The sequence below is a fragment of the Brienomyrus brachyistius genome, chromosome 21 (assembly GCF_023856365.1).
Source record: "Brienomyrus brachyistius isolate T26 chromosome 21, BBRACH_0.4, whole genome shotgun sequence".
In the NCBI taxonomy this organism is placed as follows: domain Eukaryota; kingdom Metazoa; phylum Chordata; class Actinopteri; order Osteoglossiformes; family Mormyridae; genus Brienomyrus; species Brienomyrus brachyistius.
Genome location: NC_064553.1, coordinates 5,992,889 through 6,019,514, shown reverse-complemented (window position 1 = coordinate 6,019,514; position 26,626 = coordinate 5,992,889). Strand labels below are relative to the sequence as shown.

The following is a 26,626-nucleotide window of genomic DNA, read 5'->3' as shown; positions in this document are numbered from 1 at the left end:
TCCCCTGTTTTATTTTTTTACTCTCCCTGCAGCTGAAAGGGAGAGATAAAGGACAGAAACAAACAACGACAGACACGGGAGCCGGGCCCTTGAAAAAGAGGGGAAAAAAAAGAGTAAACTGTCAGGGAATTGAGTTTGTCTCCTTCACAGCCGGCCCCATCCAGAAAGATATCGGCCCTGTTTTGTTTACAATAGTGATGAGGGCTGCGAAAACAAAAGGCCAGTATAGCTGGCGTGAATCTCCGCCGGTACCCAGGCCAGAGGGTGCTTTGAAGCAGGGAGGTGAATCGGGGATGCTCCTTTGCAGCCGCCAGGCTCAGCCGACTCTCCCCGAAGCAACAGCTCACCGCCGCCCCTGCCAACGTGCCGTCACTCAACCGGCTCGGGGAGGGACGGCGTGTCTTGAAGCCAGGGGGCGCCATACCCGACAGACGCTTGGCTCAGCACCTGACACGCCGTAATGGGATTGGCGGGAAGCACGTCAAGCCCCTGTCCTTTGTTTACTGGGCGGCGCAGTCCTGATTGGCGTAGCTTTTACCGCCCACACTGGCGGGGCGTCTGCCGGAGCAACAGCGTTTAAGCGCCGTTCATATGGCTACAGCCGGTTCCTGCTGGGTTCAAGTCCCAGTGTTCAGCCCACAACCAGAGCTTATAGCTGTGTCATATTACACAACTCTTATAGGATCTCTGTATTTGTTTACGCTCTATAAGACTGGATGAAACCCCCCCACAAAAAAAGAAACATAAATAACATTTTATGCTCCCCCTCCATGGTAATATAACCATTCCTTTTTGTCATCGAAAGACTCTTTGTGGGACCATCACTTCATCACATAACATGTCAAGCTGGGTAATGATTATGATCCGGGTGGCGATGATGGCAAAAATAAATAAATAAATAAAATGATTGACACCAGCTGAAGAGGCTGGCATTTACCGAAAAGATACTTCGATAAAATAAATAGCCTCTTTCGGCCCTGCGGAATAATTTGGAGAGATTGCTTTTCAAATTAATATTTTCTGCGCATCTACAGGGAAAAAGCGATGTACGCACTCAAGAGAACAATTATGTGGGAATATACAGAAGATTTCTGTCCGATAGATTGCTTTCAGTGACTTCAAAGGAATGTTCTAAAATCATATTTTTTCCCATCTACAGAAATCTGTGTTAATTAGACAAGATTTTGTGCTCCCAGGCATCAGTATTGCCAGAGAGCATAAACAGAGCTGTTGTACGACATAGACGTAAATTAACTAAAAAATTGATGGCACCAGGCGAGATATGTAAATTGTGTTAATTACTGACACTTCATTCCATGGATTTTCTTGGTCTGAACATGTCAGAATGTTCTGGAGGGCGTGTGCTCTGCTTCAGACTAGAAACAAGCAAACATGTTGTCCGAGAGTCAAGAGGAGTGGAGATGATAGCAATGAATTTATTTGCTTGTAGAAAGAAATTAATAGGTAGCACTTTACTTTATGGGGTGCGAATAATACAGTTTTATGCTATTACTTAGGTAACAATTAGCCGCAAACGAAGTCTTAGTTACATACTGATTTCATGTTAATTCATCATTAATGAATCGTGATGCTTCTCAGGGTGCAGTTACTATATTTGTTACTATATCTGTTAATTCTGTAAACCTTTGTGAACCATTGAAAGAACAAGTAATGAATAACAGAAGTGAAACACTGATCTCATGTTTGTTCATCATTTCTGAATTGTGACGCATCTTTTATCTCAAGTAGCGACTATATTTGTTCACGATTTGCTCGTGATTTTTGAAGTTACTAAGTATTTCTGCCCCATCAAGTAAAGTATTACCAATGAAATGCAGTATTTCTTAACTCCTTCTGAGAGGACAGAGAGATAGTTGTGGTTTGCATGCTGTGGAGAGAGCCTCCCGCACGCGTGTGGAATATTCCAGTTACGGAGGGGGGAAAGTTTCACCCCACAGACACTGGCTGGGACGGCCGGCTTTCATCCTACACGGCAGCTTTGTTGAAAGTGACACTTTGAGAGCTCACTGACTGCAGCACCACTTCTGTAAGTAATTGCCGATGGGGGGATAATGAATGTGTGTAGGAAGAAGCACGGCAGGCTGACAAAGCCCCCCTTTCATCTGCCTGACAGGCGGCCGGCCGACACACGCATGCGTAGACGACGAGCTTCTTCGTATGGACCACTCAGGACAGCCCTTCCAGGTCCGAGGCGAGGCAGCTGTTTGGCGACGGAACGGCCCGTCTCAAGAACTGATGGTGGGGGCAACCAAGACCAGGTAACACTCAGGGCATCATTAAGAAAGCAGTAATGACCTATCACGAAAAAACTGCGTAATTTAATGGCAACCGATTCAATTTTATAAATAAAGGCCTGAATTATTGTTCTTAAAACAAAGTTATATCAGAGTTTTTAAAAAGTACACAGCGAAGTGGACATGACTTTAGGCCCCCACCCTTCCCCCAAGATGCCAATTACTCCCAAGCAGTTGAATATGTACCTCACAGTCGCCCCACGTGTCGAGCTGAGCTACTCAACTAAGGTTAGATAAATTAATAAATAAATTAGTAGGAAACCAAAAAGAAAAGCCCTTTGAGTTCACCCTTCTGAACTAATTTTTCTTTGTTACTCAGCCGTATAGAGATCAGATTCTCGGCTCCTTTTGTTGTGGGGTTATTGAATTTCTGCACAAATATGCGCACATCTGAATCGGGTGAAGTTTTGATCTTAATTGCATGCAGAACGGGCCACTGATTCTTTATTTCAGAATTTGTGATCCATTTAGTTCGCCGCCTTTGGAGTTCATTGTACTTCTGTCCGACTTCTTCGCCGCTACGGTCGACCCTCACTGCTGTACGATTTCAGTTCTCCTGGCTTTCTATAGAAATGCTAGTTAAACTGACTCACTGTGGACCTGATAGCTGCTGTGATGTATCGGTCTGACTGGTACTTTAGACGGGGAGTTTGACGCGTCAGCGCACCCCCCCCCCCCCTCCCCCCCGGCAAGTCTCCCCAGCCAACAAGAGATTCTCAGCTGCCTTCTTTGGCTGACTAACTCCTGTTGTTATGGATTTTCCTATGAGACTCACAGCTGTCAAAATCTTCACACTGTGTATTCCGGGAGTCTCCTCTGACTGACTCTGAGTTGTGTCCTTGGTTCACACAGAAAACGCTTTTCCTAACAACACATGCTGTTTTCATAATTCTCGCAACCTTTCCATCAGATCACTTCTTATTTTTATTGCCTGTTAATAATAATTAATATAATTAATTAATATAATTAAATGAGTCCTTGTGGTCAGGTTGGGAGGTGCCCTTTCCACTGCCTGATTTCAGATCCTGGATCTGGAGGAAGCTGTGGGCTTGAGGAAGCTTGGCAGCCTTGGCTTAGCAGACACCACCGGTCATCTGGTGGAGAACGCTTGCGGTTTCTGAGGACAGTGAGACATCGGTTGAGCGATGGAGCATGACTGTCTTCTTCTGCAGTGACGAGCTTTGCTCCTGGTTCCTCGAGCCTCCAGTTGCGGTTTATCTTTTAAGGTCCACCGTGACCACTGAAGCCGGAACCACGGATCACGGTCATGAATCAATCCTCCGGCAGGGAAATTACCAGCTGGAGAAACTACATGAAGAGTTTCTACTTTCATGTGCAACAAACATGTAATGTACTATGTATACAATTTCTCTTCTTAGAAATAACATACATGTATGCATTTCTGCATCCATCATGCAATTTATTACTGATAATAATATTAATGTCACAATGTCATTAATCATAGTGTGGCCCAGATTTTGAAATATATGCTTTGAATTCTCTTTAGACTACTTTTATTAAAAATAAAGAAGCCTAATCAGAATATTAATAACTTATCAAACTCATACCTTTTTATTACATATTAAAGGCTGTTTATTTTTTTTCCATCCAGCAATATCTGTGATATGCTTCAGAGTAACAGGTGACTTGTTCCTATCCTCCCACTATAGTCGTGTTTTTGAGCTTCAGATCCCCTGCTACGCTGCAATTGGCACCATCAGCCACCACAGCATTTTGCACATGGACAGGTACTTTCATATATAGCAGACCATTACTGTTTTGTTCAGGAAAATTATAGATTATTAACAGTCAGGGATGGTGTTTCCCAGGGCTCTGTTCTGGGCCCATGACTCATACCTCTGCATGTAATTTCCCTTCGGAATATTATTTCAGCAATAGTATTTAATATCGGCGCCATGCTGGTGTCCCACAGCTCTGTGTATAGGACAAACTTGAAAGTTAAATATTTCCTTAATCCTGAAACCTGTAAAAAAAAGCACATTTTAAACTGGGTGACATTTTCCTACTGAATGTTAGCAGACACAAAGTCATGCAGACATACTTTGCTGTTACGACAAATAAGACCCTAACAACTGTCTCCAGCATTAAAACACACCCAAAATGACTTCCTTTCCTTCTCAAATTATACTTAAGCTCGGAAAAATGTTGCCCATAAGCGATGCAGGAAATTCAGGCCATGCAGTCATTACCTCAGGACTGGATTATTGTGAAGTGCTGCTCTCCGGTAGCAGAAATGTTCCCGTTCATTCAGAATGCGCCTGTAAGCATTCTTACTTGAAATGTAATGCGTGAACATCAGTCCTCCACTCGCCTCCCTGTGCTGGATTCCTAGATTTTACAGTAAAATGTAAAATGCTGCTTCTCACTTTTAAACCCTGACTTGCAGCAGTGAATTCACCTCACCTACACCCCCAAGTCAAATTACTTCCTTCACAAGAGTCTGATTATCTTGTCACACTAAAAGTTAAGGGCACGGCCCACTCCTACACAGCCCCAGCTTATAGAATAATCCAACTGCCTGTATCTTTGATTCAAACGCACTCATTAAATTTGAGTTTAAGGTAAGAACCTACCTGATCGGTCTCTCCTATTGCTAATGGTGCAGAGTTGAAGATTGGTCTTGACCATAGAGCCGTCTGTGAGCCAATCGCTAAGTGCCATCATTGAAACGCTGAATGCCAGTCCATGGCTTACAATATTTTGGTTTGCTCCTTCGCAGGTTGTGATCACATGATTACTTATGTCCTTACCTCTTATTTAGGATTGTCAGTGTTGCTCCAAATTAACATTTGGTTAATGGTACATGTAAGCAAAATAGTTATTGTCATGGGACTTGGCAGATTTTTTGGCAGCCTTTCCTGTCTCCCACTCAGGAATCTTTTGTTCTGGGCCTCATGTGGATGGGTGGGTCACTGGGCTTCCACAACCACGCCATTCTTATACGCAGTTACAAATGCACTTGTTATCCCTGCTTTTTATAAGCACTGCATCCCAGGCGAGTTGCACAGTTGACTGAGATCAGGGCGTAATTTTCAGCGTTTTTCTTTTTTCCTGGTTCTGACAGTTTTCTCTGGAAATGGTCCTTTCTTTCTTTCTTTCTTTCTTTCTTTCTTTCTTTCTTTTCGTAACGTGCTTGTGAAAATGTCCGATGCCAAATGCAGCGCGGCCGATAAAATGCAGGCGCAAGGTCCAGGTAAAAGGAGCCAGAATTTAAGTGAGAATTGACAGTGCAATATTATACCCAATACCGGGGGAAAAACTTTTAATAAGGTAATAAGATATTTTTATTACTTTAAAGCAGTCTACCTCTGTTGTTCTCCTCTGGCCTTTTCATTAGCCTCTTGTCTGTAATTCTGACATTAATAAAGTACAGAGTAAGTAAACCTCACATAGACGTTTTTTTACTTCACTGCAATCCAATAAATTTTCCTCGTACTTCGTGGGTCCTTCTTAAATTAAATAAAGTGTGCTTAGTCAATTTAGCCCTTAGCAATAAAACAGAAGTATGAGTTTGGAACGTGTCATCTGTCATATATTTTGACATCTATGCTTGCAATCTCACATTAACGGGCTGCACTTAAGCTCTTCCTCATTTTGCCAATAGTCAGTCATGAATATCCAAGTCTTATAATACATTAGTAATGAGCAAATTTAAATTTAAATATCCATATTTTGTTTTTTAAATCCGACTAAGCCAGATAATAAATATGACATATTTGTTCAATATCCAACCGCAAAAATGGGTATAATTATAAAATTGTGAATGTAGGAAATCATTCATAGGAATGTCTTTTGTAATAAAAAGGCAGGGCGGGATGGGGGGGGGGGGGGGGGGGGGGGCATGTATAAGGACAGGAGGAAAGAAAAGATTAATTATAGACTCATGCAACATAATGTCAAAAGTAGTTAGAAAATGGATGGATGGATGGATGGATGGATGGATGGATGGATGGATGGATGGATGGATGGACATTCTTATTTGAATCAGCTGTTCTGTAAGGACCTAAAATTACTAAGTCCAACACATAAACTTTCCACATATTATCAGCTAAACCTCTGTGTCCATGATAAGAAGGTCACCAGTTCGACCCTGGCCTCTGCACATCTGCAGGTCCCTCACCAAGGCCCTTAACCCCCCGCTCCCTGGGCATTGCTATGGGTGGCTGCTCTTCGCGGCCGGCTCCATCACACCTACGGAGAGCAAAGAGAACTTCTCCATGGGGATCTTAAAGTGAAGTCCTGTGAAATTAACAATGAGAACTGCAAAGAATGTTAATGCAAATTGTTTCTGAAATAAAGGCAGTGTATTCTTCATAAACAATCCAGGAACAAAGCAGGTTTACCATGGTACAGGTAACATAGGAAACGTGGGGAAAAAACATGATGGAACAACAACAGGGTGAAAGAAAAGTGTCCGATACACTTGCTGAGAAATAAGGGCTGGCGGTTAAAAGGGACTGAGTGTTAATTGACTGACTTGGCGGAGTAAAGTAAAGTTTGCGTAATGCATGCTCTCCCACCGAAGGTTTATAACAAATCCCTCACCCTAGCAAAAGACACGACATTTTCACAGCGTCTTTCCTTAATTAAAAATGAAACTCACCAGATGTTGATAGAGGTTCAGTTAAATTTACCAAAAACTCATTACCAAGATCCTACAACTTTGTTTAATGTCTCCTTAACAGTTCATAGCCTGCGGGAGATCTAAAAGCATATTAGGTTTTGCCCCACTGGTGTGGAATACCTTTCTTTGTGGAATTAATTTTAAATTTCAACCAGGTTACTGATATTAATGCGACAGCTTAACAGGGGCTCATACGAGTTTTGCTTACACAAAAATGTTCTGAGGGCAGAAAGAAAAATGATTGGTTCAGAGAGATAACCAATCAGATTGTAGAGGAGACAGGACCAACCAATCGGATGTCTGGGTCCCACCTGATCTAGTTGCTTGGACCCACCTCCTCTGCAATCTCATCTTGACAAATGCCGTTAACTATGCCTTTGAGTAAAATATGTATTCACCTTTAATAACTTAGTAATAGGATATAAATTCATAATTTTATTATATACTCATTAATTCTAAACCATCTTAGGCTCTTTCCTGAAAAGAACGTTAAAAAGAAAAACTTTTTTCTTTCCAAAACATTGATTTTGATGTGATGTAAAAATATTTCAAATTGCTGTATAGCAAGCCTTCAGATATCGCCTTTGATTATGCATCACAAGTGCTTCCCCTGCATTTATGACAGGTGAGGAATACATAGAAAACAACAGAAAAGAAGGGAATTTTATTTATTTTATTTTTTTTACTATTTTTTTCTGGCTTAGCACAGCAGAATTCAGTTTAATTGGCCTTATAGGTCTTAAGCCTTAAAATGGAATGTTTAGTCCTTGAATCGTCTTTGGAAAGAGGCATTTGAACAGAGCCAAAGAATGAAGTGGGCCTACATTTAACTAGGTATTCATTTTCAAATGAAAACAAGGTGTGAAATCTAGGGAGGTCGGCTGAAATCTCAGCCCTGCCCGCTGCACTTGGAGCTGCAACGTTCTCCTTGAGTTTGGCTGAATCCCCTCTGCGTATCCTGGCATCCTTCCAGAGTGCAGCATGGGGCGGTTTGGTGGGGGTTGGTGCCCACAGGGGGAGCATAGACCCTGCGATGCACTAGCACCGTGCTGAGCCTGTACCCTTGGACCGTAGCCAGAAATGAATTTTGAGGGGGGGTCTGAACTTCTTATCTACTGCCTGGCTACATGCCTGGTTGGGATCAAACGAATTTGGGGGGAGTCAAACTCCTAATTTTACTGTGTGGCTACGTGCCTGCTGTACCCTGTACTTCTTGGCAAAAGCTCAAGGCTTCCCTGCGCTGGATAAGCAGTTATGCATAGAATAGACACAAAATTACTCAAGCAAGAAATACCCACGTTTGTCAAATAAAACTAATTTTCTATAGGTATCTTGCTATTTCTATTATTACTGTGCTATAAGCTCTAGTCATACAATTTTATCTTAACGATCATTTAAGTTTGAAAGTCATGACAAGTTTTTAGTCAATTTTATACATATATTCAGGTCTGTTTTCACAGTGTGAATAATTTTATGGACTGTCACCCTGCTTTGACATTGAATCTTTTACATTTTTACGGAGAGAGAAAAAAAGAGAGACATCATACCCTTCCTTTCCTCTTTACTCTCATCTCTCTCTTACATGAGTTAAGTTGTTTCCTTGTGAGTTATTAAAGCGGCAAAACGAGAATGAAATTAAATGAGTGCGGCGATCAAACTGAATTAAAAATGTAAGGCTTTTGTAATGTTGTGCTTTAGGCGTAAGATGTTTTAGCCTTCTGTGAGACTGAATATAGCGAAACATTTACTTGAAATGCAAATCAGCTCCCCTGAAAACCTGTCCTCTCCTTTGTTATTACTGTGGATATCAGCTGCCGTACATACTTCATCTTCTGGGAGAAGCGGAAGGTGTACAACAAGGACTCGGGGTAAAAGTTTTGCATGATAATAAGGGGGTTCCGAATATTTTTTGACAGGCAGCTTCACTCAAATCTCCATTAAAAGTGCATTGTGGGTACAATGCCTGTTTTTCATAAACCAGTCCTGACCCTGCAGTCCAAAACAAAATTGTTTCTTAAGATGGATGCCTGTTACCTGGCACAAGATTAGGCAAGATAAATATTTGGTCATTTCGCCAGCAACATTGTTGTTATGCAGATTTCAGTCAGCGCTATGTGGGAATATTCTATCATGCTCAAAAGTAAAAGATCCACACATGGATATTTCTTTCAAGTTTTCAATCAAAATCCATCCATCCATCTTCTGTAACCGCTTGTCCAATTCAGAGATTGTAGAACAGAGGTTCTGGAGCCTTTCCCAGAGCCTTGGGCACAAGGTGGGGAACAACCCGGGATGGGGGGGCCAACACCAGTCACACAGCAGTCCCACACCAGTCACTCACACACACCTACCTATGGGCAATTTGGTAACTCCAATTCACCACAGCATGTATTTGGACTGCGTGGAAAACCCCACAATGACGTGGGGAGAACATGCAAGCTCCACATGTATGGAACCACGGCAGAGACTTGAAGCCTGGTCTCAGGGGTCTGTGCCAACAGTGCTAACCACTGCACCTCCATGCCCCCCCTGAGCAAGATAAACACAGCCACTCGAACGGAACAGCCATTGCTGCTCTAAGAAAATATGGCTCCACCATGGGGTGGCGCAGTGGAATTGTTGACATTTTTCCTGATAACTGGTGGGTAACCTTTCCTGATTAATGATAAATACCGTCGGGTGATTAACCTCCCTGTGGCAGTGAACCTTCTGTCGCCAAGAAGATCCTGAATTACAGTGGCCCGATATCTGCGATCCGTGGGCGACGTCTTTCACTGTTTCACGTCCGGCTTCTCGGAGCAGAATATTGATGAGGCCTCGTCGGCCCGGCTGACGTGAGGTTTTTGCTTCCACTAAAGCAAGCGACGTCCACTTTGCAGCGCCGCACTGTCGGCGCTATAAACGTGTCACGCTGAGCCCCTGTAATCCCTCTTTACAGTGAGGTGACGAGCTGGATCACCCATGACAAAATGCGGGAAATAAAACACAGACAAACCAGGCCGTTTGACCCTGGTCGTTTTTTGAGTATAATAGACAACCAGAGGAATGTAGGTACAAGGTAACGAAACAAACAGACTTAACATTTCACATTATGGGTTTTCTTTCACCAGCTTTTCGTGTGTGTGATGTCAGTGGTCAGGGTGACAAAGTCATGAACACATTCAGCTGAGCATGACAATATCTATTCACTTAAAATATTTCACATTAAAAAAATATACTCTGGAATAAAACTGAACAGTGCGATGGGAAGGACACACAAAATAATACCTTGTGCTATTTCATATTTTAAAGCGGTTCAACACTTTAAAAAATATTGGTATTAAATTCTGTATTACATTACCTCTGACAGTGGAACCTTATGAATTTCTTCCTCAGTCTGGCAGTAGTTTCAGGGGTTCGATAAATGGCCCAACGTACAAATAACAGAAATATAGGCCTAGTGTTATAACTGATAAAAGGTTTTGTTTTTACATACATGCATACAAGTATCTACAACCAAACGCAGTAAGTCAGATGTTTCATTGCAATGAGTAGAAAACAACAGCAAATGTATTTAATTGGCTCTATAATTGTAACATATTGCATTTTTTTTTTTTTTTACAATTCAGTTTTTAATGTCCTTTGAGGCAAACATACAAAAGGGGTTATTTTAAAGACTGGCGAATTGATGTTGGAGGGGAAAATTAATAAATAAAATTCCATACGGACTCCAAGGAAACGACTCGGAGCGTCAGCCTACGAGTCATCGGTGGTTTTGATGACGTGGAAGAGCGTGACATTGAAAAGCACTTGGTGGCCATTATTCCACGCATATAGCGCCCTGTCCCTGGCGTTGTAGTCGAGCATGGAAATGTGAAAGTACTGGTTGTGGAAGGGGATGTCCGTGTACTCGTAGGTTGATGTCTTGGTAGAGTAGGAGTAGTAGACTTTAGCACCAGTCAGGTGGGAGTTGGTGATGTAGAGCGTACCGCAAATCATGAAGGACTCGCCCGCGTTCCTCTTGGAGTACTCCGTGTTCCATGTCTTCAGGACCTCCAGGGTGTCGGGGTCCAGCTGGCTGATGACGACGTTGCCTGCGTTCTGGTTGGTGGCGTACACGGCCCAGAGGCCCAGCTCGTCGGCCATGAGGTCGATGTCCGAGAACCCCCCCCAGGTGTACGGATAGACGTTGTGGAAGCCAGCGTATTCCAGCGCCCTCTGGGCGAGGATCTGGCCTGTCTCAAAACTGTACTTCACGATGATGTTGCTCTGGTATTTGTTGTAGTACAGAGAGCCATTGTAGACCACGTGGTTGGTCCCGGCCCACTTGAAAGGAAGGTTGTAGGTTCTCGACTCTACTCCAGAAATGAAGTCTGACATAGATTTGTATTCACGGACAATCTTGTTATTGGTGTAACTGTCCATATACCAAACCTATATAAAATTGAATAAATATTAAATCGCTTTAAAAAAATATTCTCTACTCATAAATAGCAGATGACCCTCAAAACAAGCCAACTTACATGCACAAGAGACCCAGTTCATCAACAAACACATTAAAAAAAAAAACATAATACCTTCTACCAACTAAATAAGAGAATAGACATAAAGGGTGATGTGGAACTAAAATACACGCAACTTACCCTGTTGTTCCTGTAAGATGCCTGTGGATCAGTCATCCAAGCACCAAATCTGGTACCAGACGTCTTTATGGTTACAGGGCCTGTGATTTTCATTAACTTGCCGCATGCTGTTAAGAGACCAGCATAATATTTCGCGTCACACCATGTACACACTAACATGCATACAAAATCCTAGCATTTCTATTATGTCTTAAAATTATATGGTATGGGTCTGTTCTCACTCCTTCCCACCATCTGTCAGTTTTATGCATCGTCCTCCTCCAGATATTTTCACAATACTGTATATATTAAAATAACCATAAATACTGTATTGTTTGTATACTGACAGCCGGTCCTGCCTCTCTGTGTTCAATATAGCATCTGTTTCCAGACAGCTGGGCCTGTTCCTCATCAATATTAATGTTTCCCGTATAAGCATGCTTCCGTAGCATGCAGGCTAACAGGACTGCGAATGTTGGTTGATGGCTTTATTATATGCTAATTTAGCATGAAGCCGCTACGCATTCCGGGTTGCACTTCAACACCTGCAACCGCAGAAGATGGAGGGGAAGGCCTTACTGAGTTTGCTCATACACTCCCTCAGCCTGTTTTCCAGACTGATGACCCTCTGGTTGAGCTCCTCGTAGTCGTAGGCGCCTATCTCCTGCTGGATGCCCGTCAGCACGGCCGACAGGTTCCGGATCTCCTCTTTGAACTGCGAGATGAGCCGGGCGTCCGTCTTGTACTGCTCCAGGACGGGGATCAGGGGCTGCAGCTCGTCCATCTTCTCTTTCAGCTCCTGCCGGCGACACTGGGCGGTGAGTCTGACGCCATGGGTCGCCGGCGAGCTGACCGGAGCACGCTCAGGCGTTACACCTGAGGCGCGACTGATCTGTATATACGGCCGGGTGACTGTTCAGCTGTGTCAGTAATGTGTGTGGCGATAGAGCACTTCCCCACAGGGCTCAGACAGCAAAACAATCATGTTTCAATCTATTCCTTACCCGTGAAGTCAAACAGACCATCTGATTGGAGGTAAGGGGATGGCCTGATATTGCACAGTAGCCATAAACTACCTTTCGTTTTCTAAAACCATAAGTGGCAGAAAAGGATTTGATCAGAAAGTTGCTTTATTGACCTCTGCGTTGAATTTGTGACATTTTCTACACTGCTTGTAACCAATGACCTATAAAGGTGATATCCAGGTGAATGATATCAGTTTGTCTGGATAACTTTAACTTATCTACCAAATGTAGACAACGGAAATGAGCCAAACTGATGGAATTCAGTGTTGCTCGTTTCAATGATCAGGAAAAGAATCTTAATCTTAGTGTTGTGCACTGGGATGACCTTGCAGTAATATTAACGGTGATAGCAGAGCTGCAGCCGGTCGAAAGCAGAAAACACTTACTTGGAATCCTTTAGTCATTAATGTTTTCCTGTCGGCCTCGATCTGCCTGAATTTTGTCCTCAGTCCTTTCATTTGATTCTCCATTTTCATGACATACTGAAAATCCCTCTGTGTCCGCAGGTTCAGGACTTCTATTGACTGTGACATGTTCTGTACCTGTAAGATACAATGTTATCGTATGTACGTATGTATGTCCAGCTTTTGTAGCTACTTATGCATCACGGGGAGTTAATGGCAGGAAGCACAGGGCGCCAGTCCACTGCAGGGCAAAGCAATCCGAAGGCGGCGGTTCACGTAACTGGTCCATTTTTGGTGGAAAACTACAGTATGAGCAAACTCTACATAAATTCCCATCCCAGGAGGGATGATGCAATACTGCTATCCACAGAACCACAACACTGCTCATGTGATATAATTACTTAGGACTTAATAAAAAAAACTCCTTATTTCTTACAGAAATCCATGAATATAACAGCTATATATTTTTCCAATTATCTGTTGGATTCAAAAATGTCTCCCATCTAACACTTATTTTAGCTTAAGGTACAGTTTTACTCATCTTGCCGTCCATCCATCTATTATAATGTAACATATCTGCTTACTGGGTAAAGGCTGTAATATTCCGGAACCTTCTGACACGACGCTGGTATATTGTGGGGAACATCAGGTACGGGAAAACTCTCTGCGGGGAAAGCCTTCACTCTCTCGGGGCGACCAATTAGTCAGAAGCGTATGGTCTTGGACCACGGCAGTTAACCACGCCCACAGAACTGGGTCTGGACTCAGAATAATGATCCTGAGATGTGAGGTGCCAACGCTGCCTGCTGAGAGGCCGTGCCGCTGCAGTGTTCAACTCCGCAAGCCGATCGGACATTGATTGGTCAAAATCCACTCAGAGATTTCTTTAGCTGGGGGGGGAGCAAGACAATACAGTGACCAATTCGGCTCTGGCCGGCATAACTTCAGGTTATTTTGCAGCTTGAGGTCTATAAACTCTTCCCAAATTTTTATGACTTTTCTGGAATGATGTAAAAAAGTGGAGGACTGAGCATCTGACACACATGGCCACCTGCATCATCCATCCATCCATCCATCCATCCATCCATTTTCCAAACCGCTTATCCTACTGGGTCGCGGGAGGGTCCGGAGCCTATCCCGGAAGCAATGGGCACGAGGCAGGGAACAACCCAGGATGGGGGGCCAGCCCATCGCAGGGCACACTCACACCACCTGCATCATTATAACGCAAAATATTATATATCCAGTTACACTAGTGACAGGTTGAATAAAATGCGAGGAAACCACTTTGAAAGGTGCCCCCATGGCCCATAATTTAAAGGGGGCTCGCTTTGCTGCTCCGAAAATCCGACTCGGATTTGGCAATTCAATCAGCCTCCCCCTGGAGATTCAGCACGGAGCCCACGGTGCCTCACAGGGAATTCCGCAGTGGAGATCGCCGTGGGCGGCCCAGCCTGGTGCCCAGGGATTGGTGTACGCTGCTGAAGGTTTTCTGTCTCGGTTAAACGCTTAAGCGTCCGTTTAACTGACTTAATCCCCACACCTAAGTGAACGTGGGCGCTCCCTCACCACCGGTGTCGATAGCATGCTTTGGAAATTAAGGCACTTTTAAGGCTTCGGAAACTCACTGGGGAAGATTGTGCGTCAATGTAAATTTAGTGTCGACATAAACGAAGAACCTAAATTAAATAAACCGTTGCAGTGGCTTCATATCAATTGCAGTTTGCCAGATGCTGGTCGTGGCTTGGTGGCGCAGTGGTTAGCCCTGTTACTGCAGTTACTGCGGAATCAGGGCTCGAGTCTCCACCCTGGCTCCATGTGTGGAGCTTGCATGCTTCCCTCACATCATCGTGGGGTTTCCTCTCACAGTACCGAGACATGCTGAGGTTGACTGGAGCTGCCAAATTGCCTGTAGGTGTGCCCTGTGGTGGGCTGACGTCCCCATCCTGGGTTGTTGCTCCCTGCCTTGCACCTGTAGCTACTGGAATAGGCTCCACAACCTCCATGACTCGTGAATAGTAAACATGGTTACAGAAAATGGGTGGATGGATGCCAGGAACTGAATTTTAATGACTTTGCAGAGGCTTTGGTGTGTGTGGGCTCCAGCACTGGGCCTGTGCTCAGAAGGACACAAACCAGGGTTAGCAGGCTGATTTCACCATCCGGCGTCTGAGCGAGGCCCTTTACCCCCCAACTGCTCCAGGGATTGACTGACCCCACTCTCTCAAAAACGTAAGCAATTCTGGATAAAAACATCAATCCTATGTACACACTTGTGCTATGCAGGGACACGGGATCTCGAGCCTCTCGAACGATACGGGCCCAAGGCAGAGGATAAACCCAGGATGGGGTGCCAAGCCATCGCAGGGCAGACTGGCACACTATTCACAGACAACATGGCAAGTGTGATCCACCTCAACATGTTTTTGGACACGTAGACAAAATGTGATGTTCTTTTTAAGATGCCAAATGTGCACGATTTCGGTGAAAACCTTGAGCTGACCTCCGTGATGGTGTGTGTGTGCGTGAGCGTGTACCTTCTCCAGCAGCTGCCGGAGCTGCCGGCTCTTGGCATCGCGGGAGCAGAGGCCCTGCTCAGGGGCCACCAGGGTGCAGAGACATCGGCCGTCGGCGTCCTGTGCCGAGCTGTACACCTGCCAGCCCTCCTGGGGCCCGATGGTCTGCGGAAACGGACATGCTTGTCAGCATGCGGACACGTCCGAGCCCTCCAGAGCCCACCTTGGGCAAAACAGCACCGAGACGCCCTGCCATGGACTCAGGGAGTGAAATCCATGGACGGACGTCAGGAAAGAATCCATTACTTGTTGATTTAACTCAGGCATATAGTATCAATCACAAAGCCACTGCAGATTCAGTGGATAGGTACGGTATTCCGGCCTTGTCAAGTACAAGAACAATAACGACAATAATAATGTTAATAATAAGTGGCAGCGGAAGGATTTTGATATGGGGGGGGCAAATGCGTAGATTCATACGATTAAATTATTTTGTTTGATATAGCACTACAGCCTTCCATGGGTCTATGTTCCCCCCCACGCTTTGCATGTGCAGCATAATAAAAGATAAGGAACACGCTCCTGTTTATCTGCTTATTTTTTGGGGTTGGGGCCTGCTGTTTTTTGTGGGGGGGTGTACCCCCCTGGCCCCCAACTTTTCCAATTCCCCAGATAATAATAATAGTGACGATTACGCCACATCCTCTACACGGTGCGTGGTCCCGATGCCCTTATTAAGGTCTAAAAGTGCCACGATATAGCAGACTGTTCACCTCCCTCCCCGGCACAGTCTGAAGTCTTCCCAGGCGTTACGGCACAAAGCGGCACTTTCTGAGTATGATTAACGACCTGGCGGCTGGGACCCACCGCCGCGTACGGCACGCCGGCTCACGGCAGAAACCTTTCCCGCGACTCCTAGCAACCTGCAGCGGTCGGGATCATCCGACGGCGCCTAAACGATCCGATTAAGGAATCTGATGCGCAATTTAATCACGCATTTCGCTTTCCCATTGCGCAGTTCCATTTTTAAAAAAATACAGGCGTATAAACAGCCTACTTGGTTTTCCTTCACCCTAAGCCATTGATGTATGTAAATGGAAACTGACCCATGTTGTAATTTCCCAGTGATTACAGCGCAGAGATCTTAACGTGTTAGCCCACATCTGACTTTAGTCAGTCATCGCAATAAGAATCTAATCTTATTTCCAGCTCTGGCGACATGTTCATTAGAAGAAGCTCGCTGGACCCAAGTATTAGGAGCTGTTTGTTCTCACCTGCACCAAGCTCACCCCAACCCAGTGAAAATTCACTCCGACACTCCAGGCCAAACATTTTAAGAGAGCATAACTGCTTAAAACTAGTTATTTGAGTCTGATGCAACATAGGTGTTAAAGAGGAAAAGGACCTAATGATTTCCACCATTCAACTGTGGAACATCCCGCTTCATCAAACGGCAGGGAAATATTTGTATCACCTTGTCCAGTGTATCTACCGTCTAGTGGATGGTAAAGATCCATTTTATGGGGGGAGGGAAAAAATGGATCATGCATATACATAAATCTGTAAAAGGGCAACGGAAAAAATATCCATCAGTCATCGATCCAGCCTGCTGGGGCAGAGAGAGCGAGTATGTGCCGGCGATGATTCCTACTCCATCAAGCTCTCGGTGGGGGGGCTTCCGCCGGCGATCTCCTCCTTTGTAAACATTAGCGTCCGTGTGCCGTCTCCACATCGACGGTAGCGGGCGGGAGGTGATTTGGCGGCCTGCTACCGCCACAGGTGCCGCAGACACGTTATCGGCGGATATTTGGTTGATTGTGAGTGATGTAACTCTCAGTAAACTCCATAGACCCAAACCAAACAGATGTATAATAATCTACTCTTCAAGGACGTATTTCATAACAACTACCCCTGCATTGGCCTTTCTACACTTAGCTTACGCCTGATGATGAAATAACAATGAAGGAATCACTACGGTTATCACACGGACTAACACTACTAATCCTTATGCAATCAAGCATTCTTCTCCTGTTGCTAAAAATAATATTAATAGTGGAAGCATTCTTCATGTGGTAAAGAACAGTGTTCACGCTCTGCTTGAGGTCTGACCTGTTAGATCCACTGAACGGAACGCAGAAGCACAAATACTCTCCGCGTCGATCTATTCAGCCAAGTACTTCAGCCATTCAGTTTGGGTTCGGAAAATGTTAAAAGTAACCAAGAAAGTTGTCTGTAACGATAGATATAAAATACCTGGTTTAATTGCATGTTTCAACAGAAATATGGATGGTTATACCATCCGTATGCTTATCCAGTACAAGGGGGCCTGAACAAACACAAACTATGGAGTCTGCACAAACTACAGGTAAGTTAGAGACACTGATTGATCTGATGGCTAGAGGAATTTCATGTAACTCGGGCAGAACGTGCAAACCGGAAGGTTTCAATCCCGCTACCCTGGGTCTATGAGGCGCAATGCATCACCATACCAACCAACTTTTACATAATCCCCGTCTATATTAATTATACTTCTAATCCAGTTTAGTGAGCTACATACCACAAACCTTCACCCCTTTTAAGGTGTTCCTGTCACCCACACCTCAGTCTGCCATTTTCTAGGTTTAAAATTCTATTGTCAGTGACAGGGTCCATTGCCTTGTTCACCACGCGTGAGCCCTGTCTGCTCCAAGCTAGAGGAAAAACAGACACCGGTTACACTCTACCCTTATACTCAATATCTATCTTCAGAAGTATGATAATCTGTGCTTTATCTGACAGCATGATTAACATCAATGTGCAGCTCCTTATATACGAAATTCTGGAAAGTTCAACTACAACTTTATGGCTGCTATGAGATTAATCTTCGTGAATTGACTTTGTGTCAACGTGCAGAATCATCACACTTCTTTTGGATTTGGAATCTTCATATAAAAACGTGCACATCATTCATTAAAACAGATGCCTTGTTTCCAAGAGTTTCCCCCAATCTGTTTGCTCAAGAATAAAAATAAGGTCAAAATATATACATGGTACCTCGAAGCTGAACCTGAATGGATAATCCTGAAACTGCTTTTGTACGTCACTCATTTCAATGACATGCTTGTTCAGTTGGCATGACATGGCGCTGAACTCCTGCCTGCATTTTTATTTCATACCAGGAAAGCCAGATGTCAGACAGAATAAAGATTAGGATTGAAACCAAAGGTAAGACGTAGCAGATCTGCTGACAACACTTTGGCAAGTGGACCAGTTCTGCCTGAACATCACAACAAATATCACAATGTTACCGTGCAATATCGTATCAGAGGAAACTGGCATATTCCATCCATTAGGGCACCATAAGGAACCATCTTTGTTAAATCTGGAACATCCATCCATCCACCCATCCACCCATCCATCCACCCATCCATCCATCCATCCATCATTGCTTATCCAGTTCAGGGTCATGGTGAGCCTAGAGTGATCCCAGAAATACTGTAAGTATTTTATGGTGTTATATTCCACTATTTCATATTCCCCAAGCCTGGAATTGTTTTCATGGTTTTATAAATAAATCAACATATGCATCCATTACCTATAGCAAGAAATATGAATGAAGATCCATTTGAGTGCTGCCATGTTTACTCAAACCAGCAGGGTTAGGGTTCAGGTCCCACATCTACTGTCATGTAGTTTGCATGTCCTAGAACCTCTAAATAAAATTAAGCCACATTCTGTGTGTGAGTGTGAGTGTGTGTGTGTGTGGGGGCGAGGGGGTAGTACCCCAGCCTCATGCTCCAGCCTGCCCCCCCCAACCCTGACCAACCTAAACAGCTGGAAGATGAATGGATTCACATTAGATAAATGCAACTAACTATCAGCATATAATAAATCCACAGATTAATTACGTTCGTAATTTTATACATGCAATTCAATTAATGTAGGGACATCAGTCAGACCACAAATACATTGAGAGTACCGGTAGTATATTGAAACTAATACTTGCCCTTCACCTTTTCATGGTGTGTCGATACCGGTATCATTCACAGACAGAACTGCATTGTTACAAGCCAATGCAATTTTTTTTTTAATATGTGTCAGGAAACCTATCATCCGCATGACTTACGTAATACAATAATGGAGTAATATTTTTAAGGTGACACAATCTACATTATACCCTGTAGTGCACATGATGGGGGGAAATTTATAACCTACAAATAATTGTATTTTTTTTTCCTTACACAAGGCTAGGCATTCAATACAATGCACACGAAACCATAATTCCAGTTTATCACGTTAATAGCCGCGGTGACAGATTTCCATATTACACAGCCAATTCACTTGAGGATACTTGAAAAACGACTGAATGTAACTTGGAGCCCCGTAAGAGTTTTTTCTTACGACGAAAATGCACTTGCACATCAATTAATCCTTTCAACGGCTGAGAAATGAGGCCCAACGCACATTCTGTATCATTCTTGTCATATCACTGTTAGAAAACAAAAAATGCTTTTCTTCTCCTCAGGTGAAATAGCTTTTCATCTTAAGACCAATCCCTCATAAATTCTGTATGATAACGCTGTAGCAGGTAAAACTGAACTGGTTATTATAAAGTTGTTGACTCATTATTACAATTGGTTAATAACTACCTGTACAACCAAAATGTTTTATATTTACACAAATACACACTATAATATATAGACACATACACACGCATGCTATACATGTACAGACACACACACAGTATAAATGTATAGACACACACTCACGCACACACACACCATAATATGTATAGACACACACAATGCACACACACACACACACACACACACACACACACACACACACATTTATATAAACATTAAAAATGATTACGACCTTTCTTACTCATTACACACCCCCAGAGACCCCTGTAGATCCATTACTCCACTCACTGCAATCGTAGGTGGATCACATGACGCATCCAATCACATCTTATAACTTATAAACAACTGTACTGTGCACTGTGACACACCTGTAAGAAACTCTGCGCTACAAACCGATGACTTCAGCAGGCAGCTCTTGCATCAAAAAGTGGCCTGTCTCACAGCATCCTGTCCCGGGAGATTTTTCAGTGGTTGCCTATACTGCAGTTAGTGTTTTAATTGTACCAAAACAGGAGAAACACTACTCACAACGTGAGCCCATTTTCTTTGCCGCCTACCTCTGAGCCTCTGAGTAGAATGTTTTATTTCCAAACGTTAGCCTTAAATTTTTTCTCTAGGCTGCAGCTGCATTATAAAAGTCAGTTTTTAGCAATAAAACTTCGGCTGCTCTCAATATCAATACTCCAAGAAATAGGAAACAGGTCCACGGTTAAAAATAAGATACTACAGTAAACAATACCGGAAACCCCACGAAGCAACACTTAACTAAGCATCCCTGTGGCGAAAAGGTGTGTTTGCTACATTTCATGCAACCGTATTAGAGCATTTTAGATATTTTCCACCTTAGCGGTTGTGAAAAGACAAGTGTGTCAAGGTTCCGTCACCAATAAACACAATAATAACAGTACGCAGGTAATTATAGTAATTAGCACCACTATGGATAATAATTATAATACACTATGTGAGTCATAAGTGTCAGAAAACTACTCTAATAAAAATCTTACTGATACATTACAGGCAAATTTTAAAACAGTTCACTATTTGCAAAACGCCTCCTTCATCCACTGAATCAGGCTCCGTCTATTACGTCTAAGTGGTTTTATATATAATAGTTTTTTTCAGTACCACGTTGTGGACAGCTCCATTGCACCAAGACAACACTGTGGCAACGCATGGGCGGGAGCAAAACAGACGAATGTGGGGCGGCAGAAAATGCACGCCGTGTCGCCTAAGAGCGGCGTTATACCCGGCGTGCAGAGTTACGGCTGACCGTGTGGAAATGAATGGAGCGTCTCTCGGTGGGTGGGTACCGCTGAATAGCGGACACTGGAGAACTGAACTAGGAAACTTGTCCGCAAGATCACGGATTGCCTACTGTTGCAAACATTGTTCCATCTATATTTCTGATATGCATTCCCAACCGATCAGTCACACATCTTTTCCCAAATATAATTACTTACTGTTTCCTACGGTAACACGAATTAATAAAATCTTGCATGAAGCATAAATGCTTTCATTTCTGCAGTGAATTTTTTCATATACTATTTCATTACGATTACTGTTTACTCTTGTAATGTATATCAAAGAAAATGCGTCACAGAGCACAATGCATAGAAATACTTACCAGCATCATTTTACATTGATTTGACATGAAGACCTTGACTATGAACAGAAGTGCTAGACAATTCGCGTTTAAATATCTCCCGTAATTAAAAACGAGAATGTTGAAATGGGTAACTGTTTCCCATACTGTCCTTTTCAGCAGTCGCAATTTTGTAATAAAATAAAAACACACCTCGATCAGTTGGGATTTTACTGGGTATTGCTTGCTTTTAGTTTACATGTCCTATGAACTGCATGCGCATATAAAACAATAACAATAAAATGTCACTACACTATATATCATTGATTAATTATTGTCGTCATTCCCCGTGCATATATCTGCAATCATTTTGCTCTCATCAATGCACGTGAAAGCCTTTCACGTACACAAATCAACAATATTTAAAGCAGAACCTGAATATGTGAACCATAAATCATTCCGAAACGATGGTGCCTAACCCAACAGTTTTACAGTCAAATTTGTTTTTATTACCATCTGGAACAAAACTGCGGATAATTAGGATAATACCTTACAGCGCTCATTGAAACAACTGAAAACACGATAGGCGTTATCACTTTTTAATTCGCTAGTTCATTTAGTTAATACTTTTTTGCCAGTTAACTTGTTAAATTTATGTCAGCGCAACGATAAATGGAAATCGTCGAGGAAACTCACCAAGGAAGGATAGCATCCGAACAGCAACATTAAAAGAAGAGGATTCAGGACCCTAAATAGCGCCCGCATTCTGTCCAAAGGCGGTTTTCCGACCGAGCTTATTTACTCGCAGCTTTCACTGCGGGAACCGGTCAGTGCAAAACTACTGCGCTACGGTGCGTGATCGAAGCCCCCCAAGGATGAAGAATAAGAAGAAGAGGAGGAGGACGAAAAAGAAGAAAAAACTAGCAGCCACACGTGCATTACCGCTCCGCAGGCTGCGCGCTGTTGGCAATGTGGACGCGCCTCGTTACGCTGTGCACAGAAAAGTTTCCACCAAAGGGATAAATCTGCAAAAGGAGACGATGAAACCCGAACGGAAATGACATCATTTGGCGTTTCAGTCCGGTTTTAGGAATAGATCACCATTATTGATAAGTAATCCCTCCCTGATCTGCATGCTTACACGCAGACGTACGCGGAACGGCCAGCGGCGCTTTCTGATTAAAATACTGCCGTGTGTCGTATCCCAGCTGCTGGGACAAACTCATTACACTAAATTTAATAGGAGTTCTAATAACATTAAATTTGTGCGTAAAGAGCAATGACTAGTCAACCCATATCAAAAAATTGATTTATTTTCTAAGCCCACTTCCCATATACAGTGTATGGATGCATTGCCTAATGTACTCCACTCAATTAATGATACCACAGAATTATGGACATCTGAATATCGTGATAGCAGACAAAAAAAAAACGGTTGCAAGGCTAGGTATGTAACAATAATGTCAGCATAGTTAGGACTGCGCGCCTGCACTGAGGAACAGTGCCGTTATTTACTGTAAATATTATCCGTAAACGTGCAAGTAACGAAGCTATATATCTGTGTTCACATCAGCTGTCACAGGTGAAGTATCACAGGTGAGCTGTCTCCTAGTCTTATGCATTGATTTGTAATGTTGCCATGAAACTGTAAACAAGATTAACATCTCGTCACCTGCGGAAAATTGTATTCTTTTGCACTGATGCCAGCGGAAGGGGGCGGCGGGGGTAAACTGCGCGTTAACTTAAGCGCGCGAGGTGGCACCTCGGTCATCTATAGGGCAGCGAAGCCAATTGCAATTCAACTCAATTCGATTTATTTTTCATACAGCGCCTTTCACAACAGAGTCCCACCGAGGCGCTTTAAATGGGTGCATCGTATTACACTACAGCATCATTAAGAGAGAATGAAGACGGTGCGGCAGTTTATCCTAACGGCAAGGCGGGTAGCGTCAAGCAGGACTGACCAGGCAGGGTCATTTACATCGATATATTTAAGGTATTTTCTCTTCAGCCCAGCTTTTTATGTACTTGTTTATGGAGCCAGGAATTACTTTGTTCACTTATGCCTTCTACCACTCTTTGGTTGTGTGATTAAACATCTGAAATCAAGAGGGAAGAAGAGAAAACCAGCTTTACTTTAAATACGGAGCATGGCTGGAAGAGAGCTTACGAAGTTCATGGGGGACCTGGGCTCAGGCAGCACAGGGCTGGGGGAGGCCCTGGATGGATGGCTGTGCAGTTAAAGACCCATATTCCGTCATTTCAGAGAGGCAGAGTTTTGGGGGAGTCAACATTGGTATTAACTGGCATGACCAATATTGCGCATATATTCTATGCCGGCACCTTACGCCTGTACATAAGAGGTTTGTTGGTGCCCAGAGGCAAAATATAGGTAATCTGTCCATCACATATGTGCATTAAAACTTAAGATAAGCAAGATGTGTTTAATTTAACTTTTTTTTGCCCCCAGGAATTGCATGCAAACAAAGTCCCCCCACGGTCGATCAGATCCTGTTTCCGGGACACTTAGGCAACTAGCTGGATTGTAGAGTAAAGGAATTAAAGGACATTCACCGAATGCATAGTAACCTGCTGCCCCCCCCCCCCCCCCCAAAAAAAAAAAAAATGCATTATTTTATAGATCTTAGGGAAACCTCATCTGTGTAGGCCAGAGCAAAGATCCCCAAGAAGAGACCGTAATCATCAGAAGACTGACATCATCAAACAGGGCCTCAGATGTTACAACGAGAAGGTACCAAAAAGCCGACCTTTATCTAACTTGTAATGCAGCAAAGATCCAATAACCTCTGCAAACGTCAAGCTGAGGTTCCATTGAAGTACAGTCCTGCAAGGATGCACACCTCTGACTATCACTGACTATCAATCCTCATCGCTAACAGGTAAGACTAATTGTTTTCATTTAATTTCACAAACAACTGCACCGCAAGACATAATTAGCAAGAAAATAATGCACAGTTTATAATTAGATATATTTTATAACCACATTTATTAGCATTGCTTTTAGTGCTTTAGTCGATGCACCATAATTCAATTACAATCTTAGCATTCAAATTTGCCCTAATCATGTAATTAATGTGTATATTTCAAATGTGGCCAGCAATATGTCCGACTTCAGCGGTTCATCACCAGTTACATTAGTCATCCTCCACAGTACATTATATTCAAATAAACAACCATAGCTGGGGCTCCGATATCGTTATATGGAAATGCATAAGTAACCCGAATATAGCGTGATAAATAATACAGTGGCGATGCATGTCGAATCGGTACAGCTGAAATATTTGCTTTTTTGCGAGGTGTGTGGAATGGGAGCAGGCGTGGATGTATTTCCCGGAGATTCCGGCTTGGGAGGGGGGGGGGGGGGCGGCTGGGTATCCTAGTCAGAGGCTGTCGTGTGATTCTTCCAAGCTGTGATTTTGATATTGCTGATTCTGAGCCGGCAAGGCAGCGGGATGTGTTTGCAGGCAGCCAAGGGGGGGGGGGATTCCTGTTGGGTTTCCACCACTCAGAGCCTCCTGCTGTGATGTAACGCTTGTAAAAGGAAGCTCCCCGGATTTGATCTGCGTAATTATACCTGCTCCAATGAGACAATTATCCAGCGACCGGCACCCAGTTACACTTATTCGGTGAGATTTTTTTTGTTCTCCCAGTTAAGCCGTTTCCGTTTTGACCGGCTCCCGCTGAAGTTGCTCTTTCTCTCAGAGTGTGCCCTTCGACACACTATCAAGTACGCTACACAGTTTGAGTGGCTTTCCCACTCAAATCATACCTCTTTACCTCTGTTTCCAAAGCTGTATGCCTCCCTAGCTCATATTCAAAAGGTCGGCAATGGAACTTCTTGCACAAAATAATATCAATAAAAATGACGGCAATGACAGTGTTTTATTCAACTTAGTTTTATCGCTTTGAGACTGGACATTGTGCTGAAACAATACAGATCAAGTACAGGCTAGATCAGGGGTGTCAGACTCCAGTCCTGAGGGGGGGGCTTACATTTTAATGGGTTTCCCTTCATTTAACACAACTTGATTCAACTCTGTGCTAATTACCACACAGCTCTTGAGCTGAATCTTTTGTGGTGGAACAGGGAAAGAGCTAAGCTACACAGAGTCTGACACCCCTGGGCTAAATAAAGTTCATTGTAATTGTATTTGTAATTGTAATTCTAAACACCAAACGTGAAGTTTCTGAAGAAGATCGACACCAAGCAAGACCCCACCTAGTATATCGTGTGCATATTTGGCAACCATACCTTAAAAAGGACGTTGCATTTTGAATTCTCCTTGAATACCGTCTGCTCCCCCGACCTGACAGCTGAACCCCCCCCCCCCCATTTACTCATTGGGGGTTTGCAGAATTGCTGGAGATTGGGAGACTGCCTGGTTGGGGTGGAGTTCAGCCTGCCCCCCCCCCCCCCCCCGAATAGAGCAGCATTCAATTTGTCTCACTTCTGTCCTTCAGCTCTTGAGAGCGGTGGCGAGTGTACGGAGTACCCAGCCTTCTGGGCCTAGTTGCTGAGCAACGCCCACTGACGACACCCGTTTGGGAGTTAGAAAATAGTCGCTGTGTGCATTTCATTACTGCAGATATTCACTATCTCCGCTGCCTGAAAGGCTTTTGTTCTTATACAGAATTCGCACTGCCTGCTAATTACAGTTATTTTCCACATCTTTCCTGATGGAGGCTTTTTATGTATAGATGCCAGTGCAACACCAGCTTTTCTGTTTAACCCCTCGTCTGCCACACCGATAGACGCCTTTTTTTTTAAATCACATTTCTTTTTGTTTTTTCCACGTCACCCAACTTCATATGGCGCTGTGGATCGTTTTCTCAGATCTGAGCAAAAAAATAATAATAAAAAATAAACAAATAAATAAACAGAAATAAATAAA

The 26,626-nt window shown here is 43.4% G+C and overlaps 1 protein-coding gene across 1 annotated transcript; it reads right to left on the bottom strand.

Annotated features, from left to right (window-relative positions):
- Positions 1–10,544: 10,544 nt before the first annotated feature.
- On the bottom strand, positions 10,545–22,743 carry LOC125716709 (noelin-3). The gene is made up of 6 exons (XM_048989332.1): positions 22,410–22,743; positions 15,528–15,671; positions 12,973–13,128; positions 12,141–12,360; positions 11,583–11,689; positions 10,545–11,373 (listed from the first exon to the last, which is right to left on the bottom strand). The coding sequence occupies exons 1-6, from the start codon at positions 22,476–22,478 to the stop codon at positions 10,696–10,698; spliced, it is 1,374 nt and encodes a 457-aa protein (XP_048845289.1). The 5' UTR covers positions 22,479–22,743; the 3' UTR covers positions 10,545–10,695.
- Positions 22,744–26,626: the final 3,883 nt, after the last annotated feature.

Bases quoted from the DNA above. Each gene is read 5' to 3' on its own strand.
- LOC125716709 (XM_048989332.1), bottom strand. From the start codon at position 22,478: ATGCGGGCGCTATTTAGGGTCCTGAATCCTCTTCTTTTAATGTTGCTG. The intron at 15,672-22,409 runs GTGAGTTTCCTC...CCGTTTCCGCAG, and splicing joins TCGGATGCTATCCTTCCTTG to ACCATCGGGCCCCAGGAGGG. The intron at 13,129-15,527 runs GTACACGCTCAC...TGTATCTTACAG, and splicing joins TCCGGCAGCTGCTGGAGAAG to GTACAGAACATGTCACAGTC.